General features: G+C 31.9%; 1 protein-coding gene across 1 annotated transcript in view; it reads right to left on the reverse strand.

Moving 5' to 3' along the window:
* The window catches only part of CWC22 (CWC22 spliceosome associated protein homolog), a 63,278-nt gene that overhangs the window by 7,477 nt on the left and 35,249 nt on the right, over positions 1 to 20,552 (reverse strand). Inside the window, exons 9-17 of the mRNA XM_025405248.1 lie at positions 18,694 to 18,829; positions 18,396 to 18,602; positions 18,247 to 18,309; positions 13,608 to 13,712; positions 12,268 to 12,349; positions 7,060 to 7,120; positions 2,921 to 2,998; positions 2,173 to 2,325; positions 420 to 547 (exon numbers count right to left, since the gene is read on the reverse strand). Of these exons, the coding sequence (XP_025261033.1) occupies positions 420 to 547; positions 2,173 to 2,325; positions 2,921 to 2,998; positions 7,060 to 7,120; positions 12,268 to 12,349; positions 13,608 to 13,712; positions 18,247 to 18,309; positions 18,396 to 18,602; positions 18,694 to 18,829 (1,013 nt within the window). The remainder of the gene's footprint in view (positions 1 to 419; positions 548 to 2,172; positions 2,326 to 2,920; positions 2,999 to 7,059; positions 7,121 to 12,267; positions 12,350 to 13,607; positions 13,713 to 18,246; positions 18,310 to 18,395; positions 18,603 to 18,693; positions 18,830 to 20,552) is intronic.

Below are 20,552 nucleotides of genomic sequence, written 5' to 3' on the forward strand. Positions count from 1 at the left end.
TCCTGAAATAAGGCTCTAGTTCCATGCAATAGACTTGAAAAATTATTAATAGATGAAATATATATTCAAAATTGTCCACTGATAATATTAGTTATCATTCTAAGGCTTAAAATTAGGGTAAAAAGAAAATAAAATTATAAATATCACCGGAGAATTCAAGTGAGCATACAAAAATAATTCTGTATTTTCTAAGAAAATTTTAAAAGGCATTAATTTGAACTCCATTTAAACTAAAAACCACCATTAAAAGTTGCACGTTGTCCTGTGAGACATAACATGAGATTCATAGTGATTAATGGATGAATAAAGTCCTAGGGGGCTTAGTACTTGTTTTTACAATCTTGGATGGGTTTATGTCTGCTACAATGGGAGAAAACCAGAGGTCAGCAAGAATAAAAAGTGCTTAATGGCAAACTTACTCATCCTTTAATCTTGCATTAAGTTTAGGAAGACCCATGTATTCACACAGTTCCTGGAAAAATATTTTGACAAAAATTCTACTGGATGATGTAGTGGTTTCTTCACTCAGTTTGATACATTCAAGAACCTGAAAATTAAAGTTTAAAAATACAAGTATATTTAAATTTATAAAAGACAGGACAGAGTGACCAACATTTGTAGGTTTGTTTCTCAAAATTACTATTTATTCCCTTCTTCAACCAGAGTTATCTCTGAATATCTCCCCTTATGCTGATACAAAGTTTAAAACTTCTCTATACTAACTTTCAAAATGTTAAGATGCTACAGAAATAGATTTCATTCTCTGTTTTGAGTAATGTGCTTTTTATAGCAGGGAAGATATCCTCTCTTGAGCATATAATGGTAAAGATTACTAGCTCCTATACCTTACTCATCAAAATGTGGTGTATATGAGGGTTTGGGGCAAAATGCCACTTAGCACATTAGACTACAATTTTGTTTACCACACATATGATTTTAAAAAAAGACAAAGTATGATGGTTTATTCTGAATATTAAGACTGTGGCTTAAAAACTGAAATGCCTAAATAAATATTTTTAGGGCAAATAAAAATAAAAGTAACCTCCAGTTTTTATGGGTTATGTGTTCAGGGGGCCCATTAGTTAATTGTTTAAAATTCTCATTTCATTTTCTCAAAGAGGGGAAAAAAGAAGTCAAAAATTATTACAATTAGTCTCCTAGGTTAGATTACAAATGCCTATTAATGCAGCTGGACATACTTGGTACTTAAAAGTACTATAAAAATCTAACCAATGTTTGTAAGTTTGAGATATTGCTTCATTCTACCATTAGTACGATGGCATTCTACCATTAGTAGGATGGCATTCTACAAGACAATCCTGTTCTTTCCTCCTGCCTCCTGGATGTAATTTCTCCTCTCCTCTTCTCTTCTCTTTCTTTCTTTCTATTCCTTTAGCAATTTTGCTTTTCTTAGAATCTAAGACTTTTTATTTTGTATCATTGCTATGGGCATATCTTACTTCTGATCTTACACAGTAACCCTCCTGAAAGAAGGGGCCATGTATAATTCACTTTGAATACCCAGCACCTCTCTCAATGACTCAGTATATAAGTGGTGGCTAACTAACAGTGGTTGAATAACAGCTGTAAAATAAATGCCAACTTAATGAAAGCATTCTAAATTTCAATCCAGTGCACATTTCCCCATCAAGAATGTATCTTTTTCTTCTATGACTATAGGATATCCTCTCTATAGCTTACCCAACTTCAATGTCTGCTAAAAAGAACATATCTTTCTAAGACAATCATTTTTCTTAAACCCAACAAGAGGATCCTTGTTGGAGAGTTATTCCCTTAGGAATCAAGGGAGAGTAATTCAGAGACACATTTACCATCAAAATAGTGGCATATGTGGATGTGAGTGTGCGTGCATGTGTGTGTACACAGAGAACACGAAAATCTGCAGTATTTTTCCTGAAGACACTCCTAGCCATCATATTGAAACACTGGCATGTTTGGACAGTTAATATAATACAAAGACAGTATTTCTCGTGTATTACTTACCTAGCTTTCTGATTCCTTATTACATGAAGATAATCTCAAAGACAGCAGTTCTACACATATTTTAAAGCACATTTCATAATAGGATAAATATAGCTAGCTTATACCAAAATCTATTTGAGAATAATAGGGAATTAGGAAGGAAGTATAAATATTGACCCATGTACTTACACTCCATGGAAGTGAATCGGTGTATAAAAGGTGAGCAAACATCTTAGCAACATTTCTCAATTTGTTTGTTTCCAGGCGATGGATAGTATCATACTGTTCTTTGAATATACTTTCAAAGGATTCCATGTACTCTTTCTTCAGCATGCAAAATCGCTAATAAATAAAAAATCAGTACCATTAAAAATTGAATGTTAATACAATTATGAGCATATTAAATCCTAAATTTACTGAATCAAAACTTAACATGTTTTATATTTTCAAAGAGCATATATCACTAAATCCTTTTGTGCCATTTGATGCTCAAAAAAGAAGTTAATATACATGGTTTCTAATTATCTGAGATTTACAAGTTAAAACAAAATCATACATATAGCTGATCACATGTGGGTAGAGCTTAAAGAAATATTGTAGATCATGCTTTAATTGAGCTGCCTGAACATGTACTTGACTTTAGAAACTGCTTTGAGATTTTGAAAAGACAGTATTTAATTGTTCTCTATTGGGAAATTGTTACAAAGCATGGAAAATTCCAAAAAGTTCTGGAAAAGTGATATGCAAAGTTAAAGGACTGCAAAAATGAAGCAGAAAAAGAGGAAGGTGAAGACAGCGGGAAACCTGAGGAAGGAGAGAATAATTTGCTTTTAGCAAAAATGGTAATATGTTGTTATATGAGGCCAGACCATAAAGCAGAAATAATTAATTTACAATATTTGTTTTAAGAATTCCCTTAGTAGATGCTGGAACTCACCCCAGCTAATAAGCCAAAAAATTTTTCATATGTCCTCTGTTGGGCACAGCAATCAAGTATCATGTTGCAGAGTTCTTTCTATTTGGGGAAAAAAAATACATTAATGATTCAAAACACAAAGAGACTAAATATTATATAATTTACTAGTATGATAGTGACTGCCTGCATTTTTAAATAAGGGTTTAAAACACTTCAAAAACTTTGTAAATAAAATAAAAACCTCAATCTATGTTAAACTCATAATTTTTTAAATCCTTGGGTCCGGCTGACAGTCATTTATGCTTCCACAGTCATTATACTAATTATATTAATTATAAAATTCTAAATTCATGATAAGTATGAACAATATCAAGAAACCTAGTATAGGAAACAGACATATAAGGGAGAGATTTAATACACTGCATTCTTTAAGGATTCTATGCAGAATTCTTTTAAATACAGACTCACCAACACAACATCTAACAATTCAGTTACATATGTCCCAAGGATATAAACTCAATTGCTAAGGAATATATTTAGTACGGAAAAGGCAGACCATTATTAGTCTTTACAGAGGCATAAATGGGTACAACTTCAACGTTAACATAAACCACCCTTTGGTTGATAAAGAAACATCAAAAAACACTCTGTGGATGAATTTTCTCACCTCAAAATAAATGTTATTCACATAGACTTATCTATATGGATCTATATGAATAAATGGAATCATTCCATACCTACTAGTATATTGTTCCAATTAGCTATTCAGGTGCCATGTAAACCTCTCTGAAAATTCTGTTAAACTAATGGATAAATCCCCAGTAAAGAAATACTATCACCACAGATAATTTCTAATTAACAAATTAGTTTTTAAATTAATATATTAATTCCTGAAATAATTCAAATGAAATATGTATTGATTATAGCAATGTCATAGATGAAAAAACTCAGCAACATAAGGTGAAGAGACAAAATGAAAAAAGTTATTAATTCATCTGATTAGTGTAATCTCTTTCTATAAAGATTTATCAGAAACTTAAAACAATTTTCCAAATAGAGTAACTGTAATATACTTGCATTGTACAAACAGAAAGCAAGCCTATAAAAATGTGTTGCTTTTTAATTTTGACCTTTATATTTTCAATTAACAATTTTGACATTTTGTCTTATTTACTAACACAGGATACAACCTAAGTAAAAATAGTAAATATTTTTAAAAATTATATCATTAAGTATTTACTGCATATATCTATGTTAACAGGACATGTCAGAGACTCCAGAGGAGGACTTAGGGCAAGAAGTAGGAAGGGAACCTTGGAGAAGCACAGAACAGATACTTTAGAATTGTGCTGTCCAACATGGTAGCCACTAGCCATTACAGCTAATGGCTATTTAAACTCAAATTATGTTAAATTATACATAAAATTAAAATTTTAGTTCTTCAGCCACGTTACTAGTCATATTTCAAGTACTTAAAAGCCACATGTAACTAGTGGCTACTTTACTAGAAAGTGCAGAATATAAATACTTCCATCAGTACAGGAAGTTGTATTGGACAGCACCGCTTTAGATACTGATACTTAGGGAACAATCTACTCAAAGCTGAAAGGCCTCACTTTACAACATAGAGCTGCCTACTTTCAGATGCCATTATATTGTGCTACATATATATAAGTAAAAAATATTAAAAATATAATATGTATTATACTATATATAAAATTATATGATATATATCATGTATTATATATTATATGAAAATATAAAATATATATAAAAATAAAGATAAGTCTCAAGTTATCTCAACTAAATGTTTATAAATGTGTAAGTTCTGAAAAGCTGTACATTATCAAAATTTCATACAGTACTAAAAACTAAAAAAATAAGGTTTTTCTAAATTCTACCAAATTATGTTAACTTCATATATGAAAATTCACTTTCAACTTGTTTTTACCAACATCATATTTTGTAATATAACAGTTAATCAGGTTTTAAGCAACAGAGCATGGTAATATGCTGATAGCACTGCTATGCACTACTTGCAAAACAAATTACCTTCTTCCCTAGACTAAATGCAATTATAAGAGTTATTCCCTCTAGCTTATAATAATTAAATATTTTAACATTTTAATTAAGTGTTACAGCAATTTTGGGAGTCTTTTGAAAATAAATGCACTAAGATACTTTTCCAAATATTATCAAAATACACTGAGGTTATTTCTGGAATAACTATCTTCTCGATTAATATTAATACAATTTATAATGGCTTAATTATCTTCCTCAAATAACATGACAAGATCATACAGTAATTTCAGTGACAATTATAATTGTAAAGGTTTTAATGTATTAATTTATTTCCTTCCAGCGATGGCATATCAAGTGTGGCCAGCATACAAACAAGCACACTATTACTAATATACCAATAACAAAACTTTGAAAGCAAAAAAAAGGAATCTTTTACATTTAAACAGATAATTTTTTCTAAAAATTCCATATCACTATATTTCAATAATTAATGTATATTCTAGAATAAAGACTGGCAAGCTTTTTCCATAAAAGGCCAGATAATAAATATTTTAGGCTTTAGAGTCCATATGATCTCTTGTCAAAACTACTTATTCTGTGGCTGTGGTGTGAAAACAGCCATTGACAATATATCAATGAATGAGTCTTTCTATTTTCCAGTAACACTTTATTCATAAAAACAGGCAGCAGGCCTCCGCCGCAGGCTGCCAACCTCTGTAACACATAAACATTTTTAAAGGCTTAAGACAAAGAATTTATATCTAACAGTAACTTAGCTCAGATAATCAAGAAGACCTAGAAGAACTAGAAACTGAACAGCCCATCAGAGCTGATACATTCACTCTGGCATCTGTGCCCGGTTTACCGCATGTAAAGCAAAGTGAGAAAAATACAATCACAAAAGCTTTGGCTCAGTTTCTAAGGATGTAATATCTAGATGGGAAGGAAGTAATATATATAATACACATTAGAGAAAAAAAAAACAGAAGAAAGAGCAACTTTATCTACTTAATCTGATCTTCATTATCCTTGGCATTAGGGTTCTGATACTTTGAAAAGTGAAGTATACCAAGCTGTAAGACAGTGAGTCCCATGGGGCCAAGATGGAGCTATCTTGTGCTGTGACTTGACATATAGTATCTGCTGAATAAATTTTCATTAAAAGGAATAATGAATGAAGGCTGGGAGTGGTGGCTCACACCTGTAATCCCACTGCTTGGGAGGCCGAGGTGGGCGGATCACCTGAGGTCAGGAGTTTGAGACCAGCCTGGCCAACATGGTGAAACACCATACCATCTCTATTAAAAATACAAAAACTAGCCAGGTGTGGTAGAGGGTGCCTATAATCCCAGCTACTAGGGAGGTCGAGGCAGGAGAATTGCTTGAACCTGGAAGGCAGAGGTTGTAGTGGGCTGGGATCATGCCACTGCACTCTAGCCTGGGCGACAGAGGGAGACTCTGGCTCAAAAAAAAAAAGAAAAAATTATATAAATTCTTCTACATCCAACTAGAGCAATGTAATATGTGCTGTGATCTTTATCTTTTCTACCGCAAAGAATGCATTAGTCGCAAGCTTGTCCAACCTGTGGCCAACAGGCTGCATGCAGTCCAGGACAGATTTGAATGAGGTCCAACACAAATTCATAAACTTTCTTAAAACATTATGCTATTATTTTGCAATTTTTTTTAGCTTATCAGCTATTTTTAGTGTTAGTGTATTTTATGTGTGGCCCAAGACAATTTTTCTTCCAATGTAGCACAGAGAAACCAAAAGATTGGATACCCCTGCAGTGCATCCAGAAGATGGACCACATAATCCATTAAAGAACAAATTTCCTACTATATTTAAGTCAAAATTTGATTTATAGGCAACTCAGAAATTCTACGTAAAGTGCAGTGTTTCAGAGACTCTCTTTTTACCATATCCCATTTGAGCAGAAAATTTAATTCCCTAGAGTGAGCAATATATCTGAAACACCCTAAGCTTTGTGTTATCTTAAAGTGATATAAAACCTACACTAAAAAATAAATATTTAGTACTGAGGTATTGCTTCAATCCACAAAACTTACCCATTAACAGCCTTAAACATTTTTAAAACCAATATATGCATTTCCTAATAGAAAAAGTATTAACATACTGTTTGGCTTTCAGGAAACTCCATTTTCAGCAATTTGTGAGCACATTCTTCAAAATCTAAACTGTGGAAATGATCACAATAGGTTAAAAGCTTGCAACATAGACTGTACACTCTTACACACAAGAATCTTACTTTAATAACAGTTTTAAATCATCTTTTTTTACTGCAATTTCATATTGTTTCATATTGTTGTACTGCACATATAAAGAAAACATAGCTCTTGACTCTACAGAGAATACATACAACATGGATGAATCCTTGAATTATGCTAAGTGAAAGAATCCCAACACAAAAGACTACATATAGTATGATTCCATTTATACAAAATGTTCAGAAGTGACAAATCCATGGACACAGAAAGTAGATTAAATGAGTAGAACGTGACTGCTAAAAGGCTCAGGGTGTAGTTTAGAGTAATAAAAATGTTCTGGAATTAGACAACGATGATGGTTGTATAACTTTGTGAATATAATAAAACCACTTGCAGTCATGCATCACTTAATGACACGGTTATCTACTGACAAATGCATACTTAGGAAATTTTTTCATGTGCAAACATCATAGAGTGTATTTACACAAATCTAGATAGTACAACCTAATATATCTAGGCTATATACTATGGCTGTTGCCCCTAAGCTACATCCTGTTCAGCATGTTACTGTACTTCTGAATACTGTAGGCAACTGTTAACACAATGGTAAGTATTTATGTATCTAAACACACCTAAACATAGAAAAGGTTTAGTAAAAATATGGTATTATAATCTTATGGGACCACCATTGCCTATGTGGTCTATTGTTGACTGAAAAGTCGTTACATGGCGCATGACTGTAAATGTGCACTTTAAAAGGGTATCATAGCATGTGAATAAAATCTCAATCTTAAAAAGGCAAAAATAAAAAAGAGGCATATGCAGTGAATTGTATTACTCTCTCAAACCAACCAACTTCAAGCCATAACTAATCAGATAAAACGGTTTCTATTCTATGTGATTTTCTTCATTTTAAGAAACAAAACACATAATGTGTAAGTTTCTCTCATTTCTGCAAGCATATAATGCTTATCAAATGTTTTCCCACTACAAACTGGTCACTCAAGTATGACGGTAGTAAATTCTTAAGTGTCAGCAATACCTTTTCCTTAAAGCATTGGAGGATAATAACTGTACATAAAGAATTTATTAAATATTCTGACTTGATAATCCCATATTACAGGACAAATTTAAGTACTCTAAATCTGGGTAACCAGGTCCAGATTTCAAAGAGTGCTTCCCAGTGCTCAAGGTTTTCAAGAGATCTGGCTGTTCTGTTCTACATTTAGTTGTTAAATAAATCTAAGAAAGAAAATGATCAATAACTCTATTCAAAAGCTTAGATAAAACAACAAGTAGAATGGTTAACAATGAGGACAAAGAAATAAAAGCTTTTAAAAGTAAATACTTTAAAAAATAATTGTAACTACCTAAAATTTTTAAGAAATACATTCTTATTCACAAATATATACCTAAATTAGAAACAACTGGAGGTAAAAACACCTATAGGATACTATACTGATTTAGGTTTATACATAGGATTTTAGAAAGATTTAGAGACAATCTAATTTGACTCATTTTTACAGATGAGAAAAATGAGACTTAGGTATTTGTATTTGAAACTTGCTCCTGGCCATATAGTCCCAGAAGTAGAACTTGAACACAAGAATATTTATACTTTCTCACCCAATATTTCATAAGGCTATAATTAATACTTAATTTGAAAAGTCATTTCTTGAAATGTATATTACATGTTTAGAGAAGCCAGGAAAAGTCCTAATTAAGGCAGGAGCAAGCACAGGTCAAGTTTCCCTGCTTACATTAAAATCTCAGTGTGGAAGAGTAAATGATATATTATTCTATCATAACTCTATCTACTTTTACTAGATATTGTCAATTTCTTATATTTTTCTATACTGATTCCAAGAGACGAAAGACGTTCCAGGAGCTCAGCATGACGTTAGCGCTTAATCTCTACTTTTACAAGTTAGCTTGGTTCATCTTAAAACACAGGGCATCCACATTTTATAAATACCACATGTGAAAATAATAAATATAAAACAACTTGCAAGAAAAAATATGCTTTTACCCACTATTCATATGAACAGAATTTAAAATATCAGTATAGTTCAAAGAGAATTAGCAAACTCAATTTGTTAATTGTTTATTGATTCAGAAATAATGCAACTATATTTGCATTTCTGTGGAATGCCCACACCCTTACTTTTGATAACATACCATAAAATCATCACTAATTAATGATTATGGACTTAGTTTTGCAGTTCATCCGTATTCCTCAGCTTCTATTACTTAGAGGGTTTCCTAAGCACAACAGGGTAATAATCCAGGATGGTACAAGGCAATGAAATGAAAAAGAAATCTACCAGGAAAGAGATTATATAACAGATAATATTAAACAGTATATAACATTAAGATTAAAATACTAAACAGTAATTGATACATTTTAATAATACAGTAAAACCAAAAACATTTAAAACAGACGTGTCTTTTTTTTTTCCAGCTTTTTAAGAAAAAGAAATTAGCACTGCAACAAAATCCTGAAATTTCTGAAAAACAATCAAGTAGTTGATGAAGAAATATTACTACTTCCCTTTTATCTACTAAGTGAAGTATCAGGGAGAAAGTTAGCTAAATGACAGTCTGTTTTCTTGTTCTCGTTTTATTTTGAAAGTATTTAATGACCTCCTACACCAACATGGTTTTTAGGTTGTACTAATTATAAATATTAAATGAATTAAATTTTCTTGATATTTTAGTTCTCATCTTAGGTTACTAAACCAAATGAGTTTCAGGTTTAACACAAATTAATAGCAATTGAGGAGGGGGTAAAGAAAAAAGAAGACATTTACTGAATTACTGTCTTCTTTACATGATGCCAGATTTCAAGCTGTGTTTACACAGTTTTGTTGATGTGTCCAATATCAGAAACTTTAAACAGGTAGGGACGTGGTAGTCCATCTCCCTCTGATGTTACAACTTCAATAAAATAAAATCAGACTAGAATATCGTTTAAAAGCAAGAACAAACAGGAATGCTTTATTTTTAATAGCAAAGGCAATTGTGTAGTTTAATGTTTTATGCATATAAAAAAGGGTATTTAAGGAGCCATAACAGAAAGAAGATAAGACTACTAGTGAGATTAGTCAACACAAACAAATTTAAAAAATAAAATTTCCACACAGTTTAGTTGCCAGAACTTAGTTTTTGTTCACAAGATTTTCAACATTGGACCGTTTAAGATACCCTCACAGCCACCTGGCTTGATGATTACATCCTATTTCTGATTTTTAGCCTGGTATATAATAAACATAAACCTCTCCTTAAGATAATCAGTGTTGATATATTAACATATTATTTCTAGAATCTGCCTATTTTGACAGCTAAGAAAATACTACAAGCACAATTCTATATAGTTATATAGTTTTTATCCCACTTAATATTACATCAGACTGTTTGTTCACATTTAAAACAACTCTCTATTAACGTAATTTTCAGTGGTGGCAGACTGGACATTTTGACTATTTGTGGTAGAAAATAAGACTGTCTCCATTTTCTTTTTTTTTTTTTTTGCACCAAACAATTCTGTATATAATTATGTGTCCATATTTACATCTTTAGGAAATACAGTAATGAAAAACAAGGGTCAAACAGCATGAACAATAGCCCTTGATTCATATTACATAGCAGGGTGGCTATAGCAAATAACAATGTAGCCAGATTTTGAAGGTTGTTACCATAAAGAAACGATGAATGTTTAAAGAAACAGATACGGTAATTACCCTGATTTGATTACACAATGTATAATCATCCATAGGGTATAAATATGTACAATTATTAAATGCCAATTATAAATATAAATTAACTAATTAAAATGAATAATGTTTAAAAAAAAATAACAAAAAATCCCCAGAGAAAATCAACATATAGGACAGGAATTACTGCTACTAGCACGGATACCACTATGTAATAGTGGCTATTACTTGTTTTTTAATGCTTTAATTTTTCAAGTCTTCTGTGTGATTCAGAGATTATCAAGGTTATGCTTCTTTTAAATAATTATTCAAAGAGTTCCACTGTAACTCTTCAAAGTTAATGTTAACTGTAACACTTAACACAGTAAATCTGCTGCTCACAACTGATGACTGTTGGATTTCTTAAAAAGGACAAACGAATGAAAGGTCAAAGCCCAAGAATATTTACCTCTGACAAAGTATTTCTCACCTTTCACTTCAAGTGTATATGAAAAAATAGTTAATACTTTTTAAGTGAAAATAGGTAAAGGATAAAGCAAAAAAATTCTCAACCAATGTTTTGCTGTTTAACATTCCTCTATTTGAAGATAAACCTAAAGCCAAAAAATGTTCAGACTGAAAACAGATGACTCCTACTTATGAATCATTATTGCTATTACATCATACTAAATGGAAATATACTAAACCTAGTAATGAAACAAAACTGAGGAAACATTTCTCCTCCAGTGTAAAATGTAAACACTGTGCCCATTACATCAATAGGTTGATTCACATACAAAGTACCAGATGTACTAAGATTTAACATCCTCGTTTATTTCTCTTCAAAACCAAATTCACAGCCTTCAAAGGGAATAGGTTTTGTTTTCATGACATCACATCACACTACTTCTTACTTAGCATTACTTCAAAGAGTCCTCAAAATCTTCCTAAGTCTAATTCCTATTTCTGTTCATACTCATTTACATCTGCAGAGCAAATCACTGTCCAACAGTCTTTGCAACAGTGCTTCTTTGCCTAGAATCAGAACTAGAAACCAAATTTTAAAAATGTTAAATATTAAATTTTCATTATACAATTAGGTACTCTGCTATCTTGTAAAACAGAATTATTTTCAGGTTTTTATTAGTGGCACTTAACTATAAGAAATGATATAGCTAAAAACCCATTTAATTAGGTAACACAATTAGACCTTCCAATTAAGTAAAGACAATTTTCCTATAAAGCAAAGACCCAACAGAAGGGTACCATGAGCTTGGGCATGGGATGGGGGAGAGAGGTAGGTAGTCTATGAATGCTGAAATGGCGTTCGGTTTTCTGTTATGAGACCCTAAAATGAATCCCTGATCTCTTTACCCATCCCTTATCAAAAACAAAAAAAGGATGAACTGAGACATGATGCCTTACCTTGACTGAATAGCAAGATAAATTGTACGACGAAATGAGACCAGGTTAATTTCTGTTTTGTCATGAATAGTCACTTTTTGTCCTGAAAGAAACATAACAAAATTACAAAACTGCAAAAATAAATGTGAAGAATTTAAAATGTATCTCTGTATAGCATTCTCTTCAAAAACCTATTTAGAATCAATATAAATTTAATAATTATTTTTTACTGTGTAAGTATTTATAGAATTCAAAGTAACTATTTCAAGTTTTTTGCTATATCATGTTAGCTCAAAGAAGTCCAGAACCGAGCCAAGAAAACTATTTTTGTTTCTCTGTTATCTGCTCATTTAGACACTATAAAAGGCTGTACTCTTGCTGTTGTTTGGTAGAATATTATTTCTAGAGTTATAAACAATATCTTGATAATTCAGACGCACTATATAAATCATGGGTAAAAATTCAGTTTCAGAGAACACTGGATCATCACAACAGGCTGGATGAGTCCAATATAAATAGATGTATTTGTTAAAATTTTCTCTTATTTAATGCACGAAAACTTTCCTCATAAATATTTAATAGTTTTTATTTGAACAGTATTTTCAAATAAAACAAGGAAATTCTAAAGTAAAATGTAGTACATGGATAGAATTTTAATTAAAAATGTTAGAAAAAATTAAACCTATTTTTACAAAATATGTTATAGAAGAACAATTGTACTATAAGACAGAAGTATTTATTATATCCTAAAAGGCAAAAGTATACTTTTAATATCTTCACACATGCAATACATGTAAATAATGACCAGTTTATGTATGTTCTGATGTACTAACTGTGCTTTAACCACAGTAAAGTTCTGAGCTTATTTCTGTGAAATAATGTAATCACAGCTGAAGAGGAAGAACATACTACTTCTGTGTAAATATAGCTTTTGGCCTCTTCACTCTATTTTGCCAAAATGAACAGCAAATATGCAGTCACTCTCATTTGTCACATTCCTGCCATGGCTATATAAATCACATGAACTCAATATGAAAACATGTTTTTCACTGTCTAGAATACAATCAAAGGCATAATATACTAAATTAAAATTGTGCTGACGTTAAAAAAAGAATTTAATACTTTTTGAGCAGTTTCTCAATCTTGGCAACACTGGCATTTTGGGCTAGATTACACCTTGTTGCAGGGGGCAGTCTTGTGGTTTGTGGGCTATTGAACAGCAGCTCTAGTCCTCACCCACTAGATGCCATCAGCAGCCCTCCTTGCTCTCCCCAAAGATTGAGAACTATTGTTTTAGAAGATTACATTAGAATTAATTTTAGAGTGTCTCATAATATTATTTGAATACACTACATGTTTACCTTCTTCATCTTCTTCTCCCTCTTCCTCTTCTTCTTCCTCATCCTCTTCACTACTCCCAGCATCTTGGTCTGTGTTTGAGTCAGTGTCTCCCTCATCAAGAATTTCTGTAAAGTACAAAGTAAGTTTGGGAAAAAAACAATGTGCAAGTAATATACATGTATTTTATTCTAAGAAGATAATTCTCAGTTCGTTGAAATCCACTGTGGTGTAACAGTTTATTAGCCAACAAACATAACCACCAAGCCTCGTGTTATTGCCTAGGTGGTCAAAAAGCATTATAACTGATTTGACTAGAGAGAGCTGTATGTATCACTTTTCTGCCACATAAAAAGTGCCCATGAAACAAGGAGATGAGAAAAACAAAAAGTGGATGAAGGTTTTTGAAAAGAACAAGAGCACTGGAAAAATATTAGGAATAGAAGCTAGCATATGCGAGTCAAAATACTGTTTCATCATCAGAAAGAAGACAGTCCATTATAAAAAGTTAAGGCTAGATACAGAAAACAAGAATTTAGGCAAGAATGTACTTGGAAAGACAAAGAAGGGAGAGAAAATAATTGCATAACTTAGTGTCCACTTGAAATAAATAGTAATGAGATTTTTATTAAAATATATACCTACTAAATTGAATATTACAAGAAATTCAAAGACTTTTCATATATAAAACAGAAACAGAAGTTTAAAAGCCTTTAAGACAACTGGTAAGACAAGCACCGTATTAGATTATCACTTTTAAAAATACAAATGATATATTCAGAACTGGATGAAAATAGTGATGTATATGAGACTACATAAGGCCAGTCATTATGTTAAAAGCAAACAAATGACAAAAACTAAAATTATATTTTGCCCAATGGTGCTCTGTTAGCCTGATAAGATTTTGCAAACAGGACCAACTCTTTACTTTTGCATTTCTATTATAATCAGAGGGCTTTTAATACAAAGTTCTGGGATCAATTCACTTTAAGAAAAATTCTAATTTCTTTATATTTAACTAAGCAGTAAAAATCAGGAGACACATAACGAAAGTTAGCAGAGAACTTCACATTATGAGAAACAAATCATTTTACAAAAATGAAGAGTAGTCATTCAGCCCTTATCTGAAATATAAACCTCAAGAATATTTCGAACAAATGTGAATTCAAGAGATAATCTAAAGTATCTAGTTTATTACTATGTAACATGGCTTCAACAGACTTTTAAAAGAAGAAACTATTTAGTATTCAATAGTAGGAAGATAGGCACTCCTGCTGTTTTGCCAAATGCTATTAAGATCTAAAACACAAGTACACCTGGGTCAATCAAAGGTGCTAATTACTAAAGCTGTGCCCACTTCCTGCTGGGGCCCTTTTTTTATGCCAGCTCTAGAAGAATGCTTTATAAAACAATGAAGGTCAAACGAATTGTCTAATCATTTACATCATCCTTTTCTCATCTCTCCACTTTAGATTCTACTTATTAGAATCACTTAGGCAAGGACAACTGGATTTCATTAACTGAATAAAGTAGTGGTTTCAAAGCATGGTCTAGGAGTCTATGGGGGATCACTGAGACCTGTCATGTGGTCTGTGAGGTCAAAACTATTTTCATAATAATACCAAGACAGTATCTGCCCTTTCACTGTGCTGACATCTGTGATGATGATCCAAAAGCAAGGGAGGTTAAAACTTCTGTAACCCAAGGCATCAAACTTCACTAGTAATCAGTGTATTCTTTACTGCCACCCTCTTGAAGTAGAAAGCCAGTTTCATCTGAGAATGTCCTTGATGAATTTTATTAAATCTCAGCCCTGAATATAGGCCTTTCTCCTAATCTGAGTGATGAAATATAAAGTTCATATATATAGCCCTTCTGTTAGACAGATATACAATGGTGACAGTTATGTCAAGGAAAACCACTTGTGTGATTGTTTGCTTTGCAAGATGAATTAGCTATTTTTTTTCATTTTTACTTGAAAAAAATGGCCAACTAACTACAGTTGTTAGATATTTGGCCAACAATTTCTCAAATGCAAACAAACTGAGACTGTTACTTTGGGGAAAACAACTAATGATATCTACGACGATGATAACATTAGGGTTTTCAAGAATTTTGAAAAACCTATATCCATCTCTGTGAGCTTGAGAGCTCCCCAATATTTAGATTTTTTGGACGAGAGCAGTGGTAATATTATTAAATGTGTTATGTAGATATTATATCAACATGTTAATTTGATTTTGATAACATCAATGTTAACATTTAAAAGATGTGCATAACTCAGTGAATTAGTATTTTCTAAATGACTAATGCAACATTACAAAATCATGCATGAGTAAAAGATTTATTTAAAGTGACAGATAAATGGATTCTAACGCAACACTATCAAAGTTCATTGATATTGTTTCAGAATTTACACCGCAATTAATCTTAAAACTACTAGTTGTTAAATATTGGCACTTATCTGAAAAGGCTGTTAAAATACTGCTCCCTTTTTCTAATTACGTATTTATCTGGGGCTAGATTTTCTTCATGTACTTCAATTAAAACAACCTACTGCAATAGATTCAATGTAGAAACAGATATGAGAGTCTAGCTGCTTCCCATTAGGCCAGACAGTAAACTTTACAAATAAAAAATTTTATAAAATATATATATAATACAAAATATATAAAACATCATTCTCACTAATTTGTTTTGTAAAATAACAATTTTTTTTTTTTTTTTTTTTTTTAGACAGAGTCTCACTCTGTCGCCCAGGCTGGAGTGCAGTGGCGTGATCTTGGCTCACTGCAACCTCCACCTCCCGGGCTCAAGCCATTCTCCTGCCTCAGCCTCCTGACTAGTTGCAATTGTAGACATGCACCACCACACCCGGCTAATTTTTATATTTTCAGTAGAGACAGGGTTTCACCATGTTGGTCAGACTACTCCCAAACTCCTGACCTCATGATCCGCCCACCTCAGCCTCCCAAAGTGCTGGAATTACAGGCGTGAGTCACCACGCCCAGCCCGTAAAACAACGATTTTCATAAAAATATGTAATTTATGTTAACATATACTAGGTTTGCTATTATTTTGAAATAATTTAATAAATATTATTTTATACTGTTTTAACCTTTTATATAGTAAATAGCAATAGATATAACCCACATAAAAAGAAGCTCTTTGGAGTTGTCAAAAATTTTCAAGAGTGTAAAGGGATTCTGAGACCAAAGAATTTGAGAACTGCTATAATAAAATAATGTACTACTTTCCAGGCATTGCCCAATTGCCTAGACGCTAAAGAAATGGATAGAGAATTCTCTAGTTTAAAAAAGAAAGAAATCAAATCAGGTGTATACAAGTATTTCACAAAAAAACATTTGGCATCTTTCAGGGAGACAGCAGGAAAAGAGGTTCATAAGAAAAGAAGGCAAAATGGATCTATGGAGTTCTCTGTTTGGAAATGAAATTATAACAGAAAAAAAGAATCTGACAGATTACAGTGAAAAGCTCCTAGGAAATCAGGATCTAAGAAGAGAAACCCATTATTATTATTATAACAGATTTTTAGGATAATGCATAGGAATGGAAGATTTCTCCCATTTTTACTTTTACTTTCAACCTTCTGCTTCTAAGCACTACTGACCAATGGAATGCAGACAGAGACAGAGTTCTAGGTCTCTGCTTTCTCTGTATATGAGACTACACAAGGCTGGTCTTTATGTTAAAAGCAAACAAATGACAAAAACTAAAATTATATTTTGCCCAATGGTGCTCTGTTAGCCTGATAAAAGATTTTACAAACCTAACCGACTCTACATTTCTATTATAATCAGAGAGGTTTTAATACAAACTTTTGGGGTTTAATACAAAGGTAAATATTTATTGCTTCCACAGCAATAAATACTTCTCCAGTAAAATTACAACTCAAGAGAAATAAGCCCATGAAATTATTATGTAAGTAGGCCTGAGTGTTAGCTTTAGGAGAAAAATAATACAAATGTGAAAATAGTAACAGTAATAATAGCTATCATTGTCTGTGATAATACACAACACTGTATTTTATATATCCTTCCATAGAAAGGTAACATTTAGTCTTCCATCAAACAAGTAACTTGCTACAGGTCACTCAGCTAGTAATGTCAAAGACAAATTACAAATCAAAACCTGTCCAAAGTTAGTGCTTACAGTATACCAATGATATACAAATGAAAATGATCAATTTATTTTATCAGAGAGGCACCAATACTATAATTCATCCTCCCAGAAGGATATCGACCTGACCTCAAGAAACAATAAAGTATAGCACTTTACAATAAAGTATACCACTTAATTGAATATTAAACTGGGGGCACAGACTGTAAGTGGTAGAGAAGCTAAATAAAGGCTACTACTAATCTATGAATATTTCTTAAGATGGGTGAGACGTAAGGGTTGCATAGTTTAAAGGGAAAGAGGAAAGGAACAATGGGGTCAGTAATTCAGAATGAAGTAAAAAATCATGGGCAAGTACCAGGAAAAAAATAATGCCCAAGGAAACAGCTAAGAGAATAACTTTATAAGAGCAGAGATTTCATTAGGTGAGTATCAACGATCTCTAAATATTTCCTATCAGTATTACAAAACTACTTAAATTGCTTCTACTTATCCAAATTAATTTTATAAAATTTTACATACCTTTCTTAATAGCTTTGTACTTCTCTTCATTCTCCATAAAATTAGGATCCATCTTGAAAACATCTAAAAAAAATTTTAAAGTTAATGTTTATTTTCTATATTTACATTTGTTGGTATACCTCTTTCCACCTAACATGCCCCAGACTTACTAAGAACATCTTCTGGGTTATAGTCATCCTCCAGAGGGAGCATATGAGTGAACTGATCATCTTCTTCCACCAAATCAAGACCTTCTAGGATAATGGGGTGGTCCTTGAATCCATCTTTCCGTACAGCAAACATCACTTCAATCATATATTGAACTCTTTTGTCAATTTCAGACTCATGAAGAATGTTTCGAAGGCGTTCAAATATAGCTAAAGGTTAACAGAAAGAAAAGACAATAAAATAAGCAATAAATATTATAATAAACAAAAACTTAACATCAAATTAAAAATGTACACTTACCATTGATTCCTCTTGGTGACACTTGTGTTAATTTGAGGCCACATTCCTTAAGAAAACCAATAGCTACTTCAACACTATCATCTGTTGGTCTTTCCAGGAGTAAAGTGAGCATCTCTAAGCATAAAACTTCATGTGCCTTAAATAGAATACATATACATGGAAGAAAGAAAATGCTTTTACATACATTAAAATATTTTTATGATTTCTAAAAATTAGTAAATCTGTTACAATAAATATATTGCACATATGATGGGCAAAGTTTTATGAAGTACATGGAAATATTCCAAATACGGGATACAATTTTTCTATCACTTTTATTATCTATCTACTAAGAATTTTCAGATGACTGTTCCAAAAATTTTAATTTTCTATGCTGAATACAACTATCTGAATTATCTTTAGAAGAAATATTCTTAGCCATTATGTACGGAAAGTGTCATAGATAAAATATGTTAAAAATCATATACTACTTTCTAATAAGATAACTGTTTTCATAATTACTACATGAGAAATAGTAATAATGATTTATAGTACCCTTCTTCATGACCATAATTCTTTATATACATTTCCCAATTCATTCTATCGGCAACTCTATTAGACGCAAATAGTCCTTAAGTTACACGAATACTAATTTCATCACAAAATATCTTAATAACTTCTGGAACAAAACAGTTTTGAATATTCCATCTTTTTAAAAAAAATTATATCAAACTATTTCTACTGGACATGTTCAAAAACTGACATTTATAAACAACGCCAGGAAGAGAGGGAACAAAATTCTACTGAGAAGCTTTGCTATGAGAAGAAAACGAACTACAAAGAATGTTTAAACCACCACACATATGCCTTTCTAAAGTCAGACAGTGATTTGAGATGGTGAGGAAATAAGTCTAAATCTCAACTCAGGAGATACCTTCTTCCAGTTGTGCACAACATCAAAGACACCCGCTACTTCTTTTTACTAGGGGAGGAGGGGTGTCAAACAGTCTTCTATCAGTGACAAGAAAATACTGCCCTTTACCACAGTCGAGAAGATGCAAAACATTTATCATATCAAGTGTTTTATGGCAATACCAAAAATCTCTAGCCTAAGTGTAATACACATTTAAAAACGGAAATATATCTCTGTGGTTACAGATATGAAATTAAGTTTCCTTGGTCTTAAGTAGCAAGTTATCACTGTAATAATATGACTAATTAGGTCAAAATCTAAAAGATTTCTAAGAGTGAAAGAATCTTCATATAAATAAGAGTCAAAACATTTAGTATTAGTGAAATAAGACTAGGTAGGATTTTAAAATTCTTCCTGTTGTACATGATATTAAACTGGAAATGATAATATATATCTGAAGGAAACTTTTGAGTATGAGCAAGAACAATTTTACCACTTTCATGGTTAAACAGAAGCTAAATCAAAACCATCAAATAATGAATATAAAATAAACACAAACTGAATAATAGCATGATAAAATTACTTGCATTTGAAACAGATTAAAATTGATCAACTCTATTCTACAAAGTGATTCTAAACATATATGACTATACCTATGTGGTGGCAAGGAATAGAGGTTTTTGTAAAATAGCAGGTATTTATTAGATTCTCATGAACACCAGGGAATGAAGTGGAGGAGACACCAACTTTATTGTTTTATAAAAGTGAACAGAATGGTTCTTCAAAGGAATGGTTTGCAGTCAAGTAACCATGTATAGTATTAAGTCAGATTAATCTGATAAAATATCTAAAAGTGTTTTGATTAGCATCAAAGTGTTATGTTACAGAATATTAAATACGACCAGGCGCGGTGGCTCACGCCTGTAATCCCAGCACTTTGGGAGGCCAAGGTGGGCGGATCATGAAG

Source organism: Theropithecus gelada, chromosome 12, assembly GCF_003255815.1.
Source record: "Theropithecus gelada isolate Dixy chromosome 12, Tgel_1.0, whole genome shotgun sequence".
Classification (NCBI taxonomy): Eukaryota; Metazoa; Chordata; class Mammalia; order Primates; family Cercopithecidae; genus Theropithecus; species Theropithecus gelada.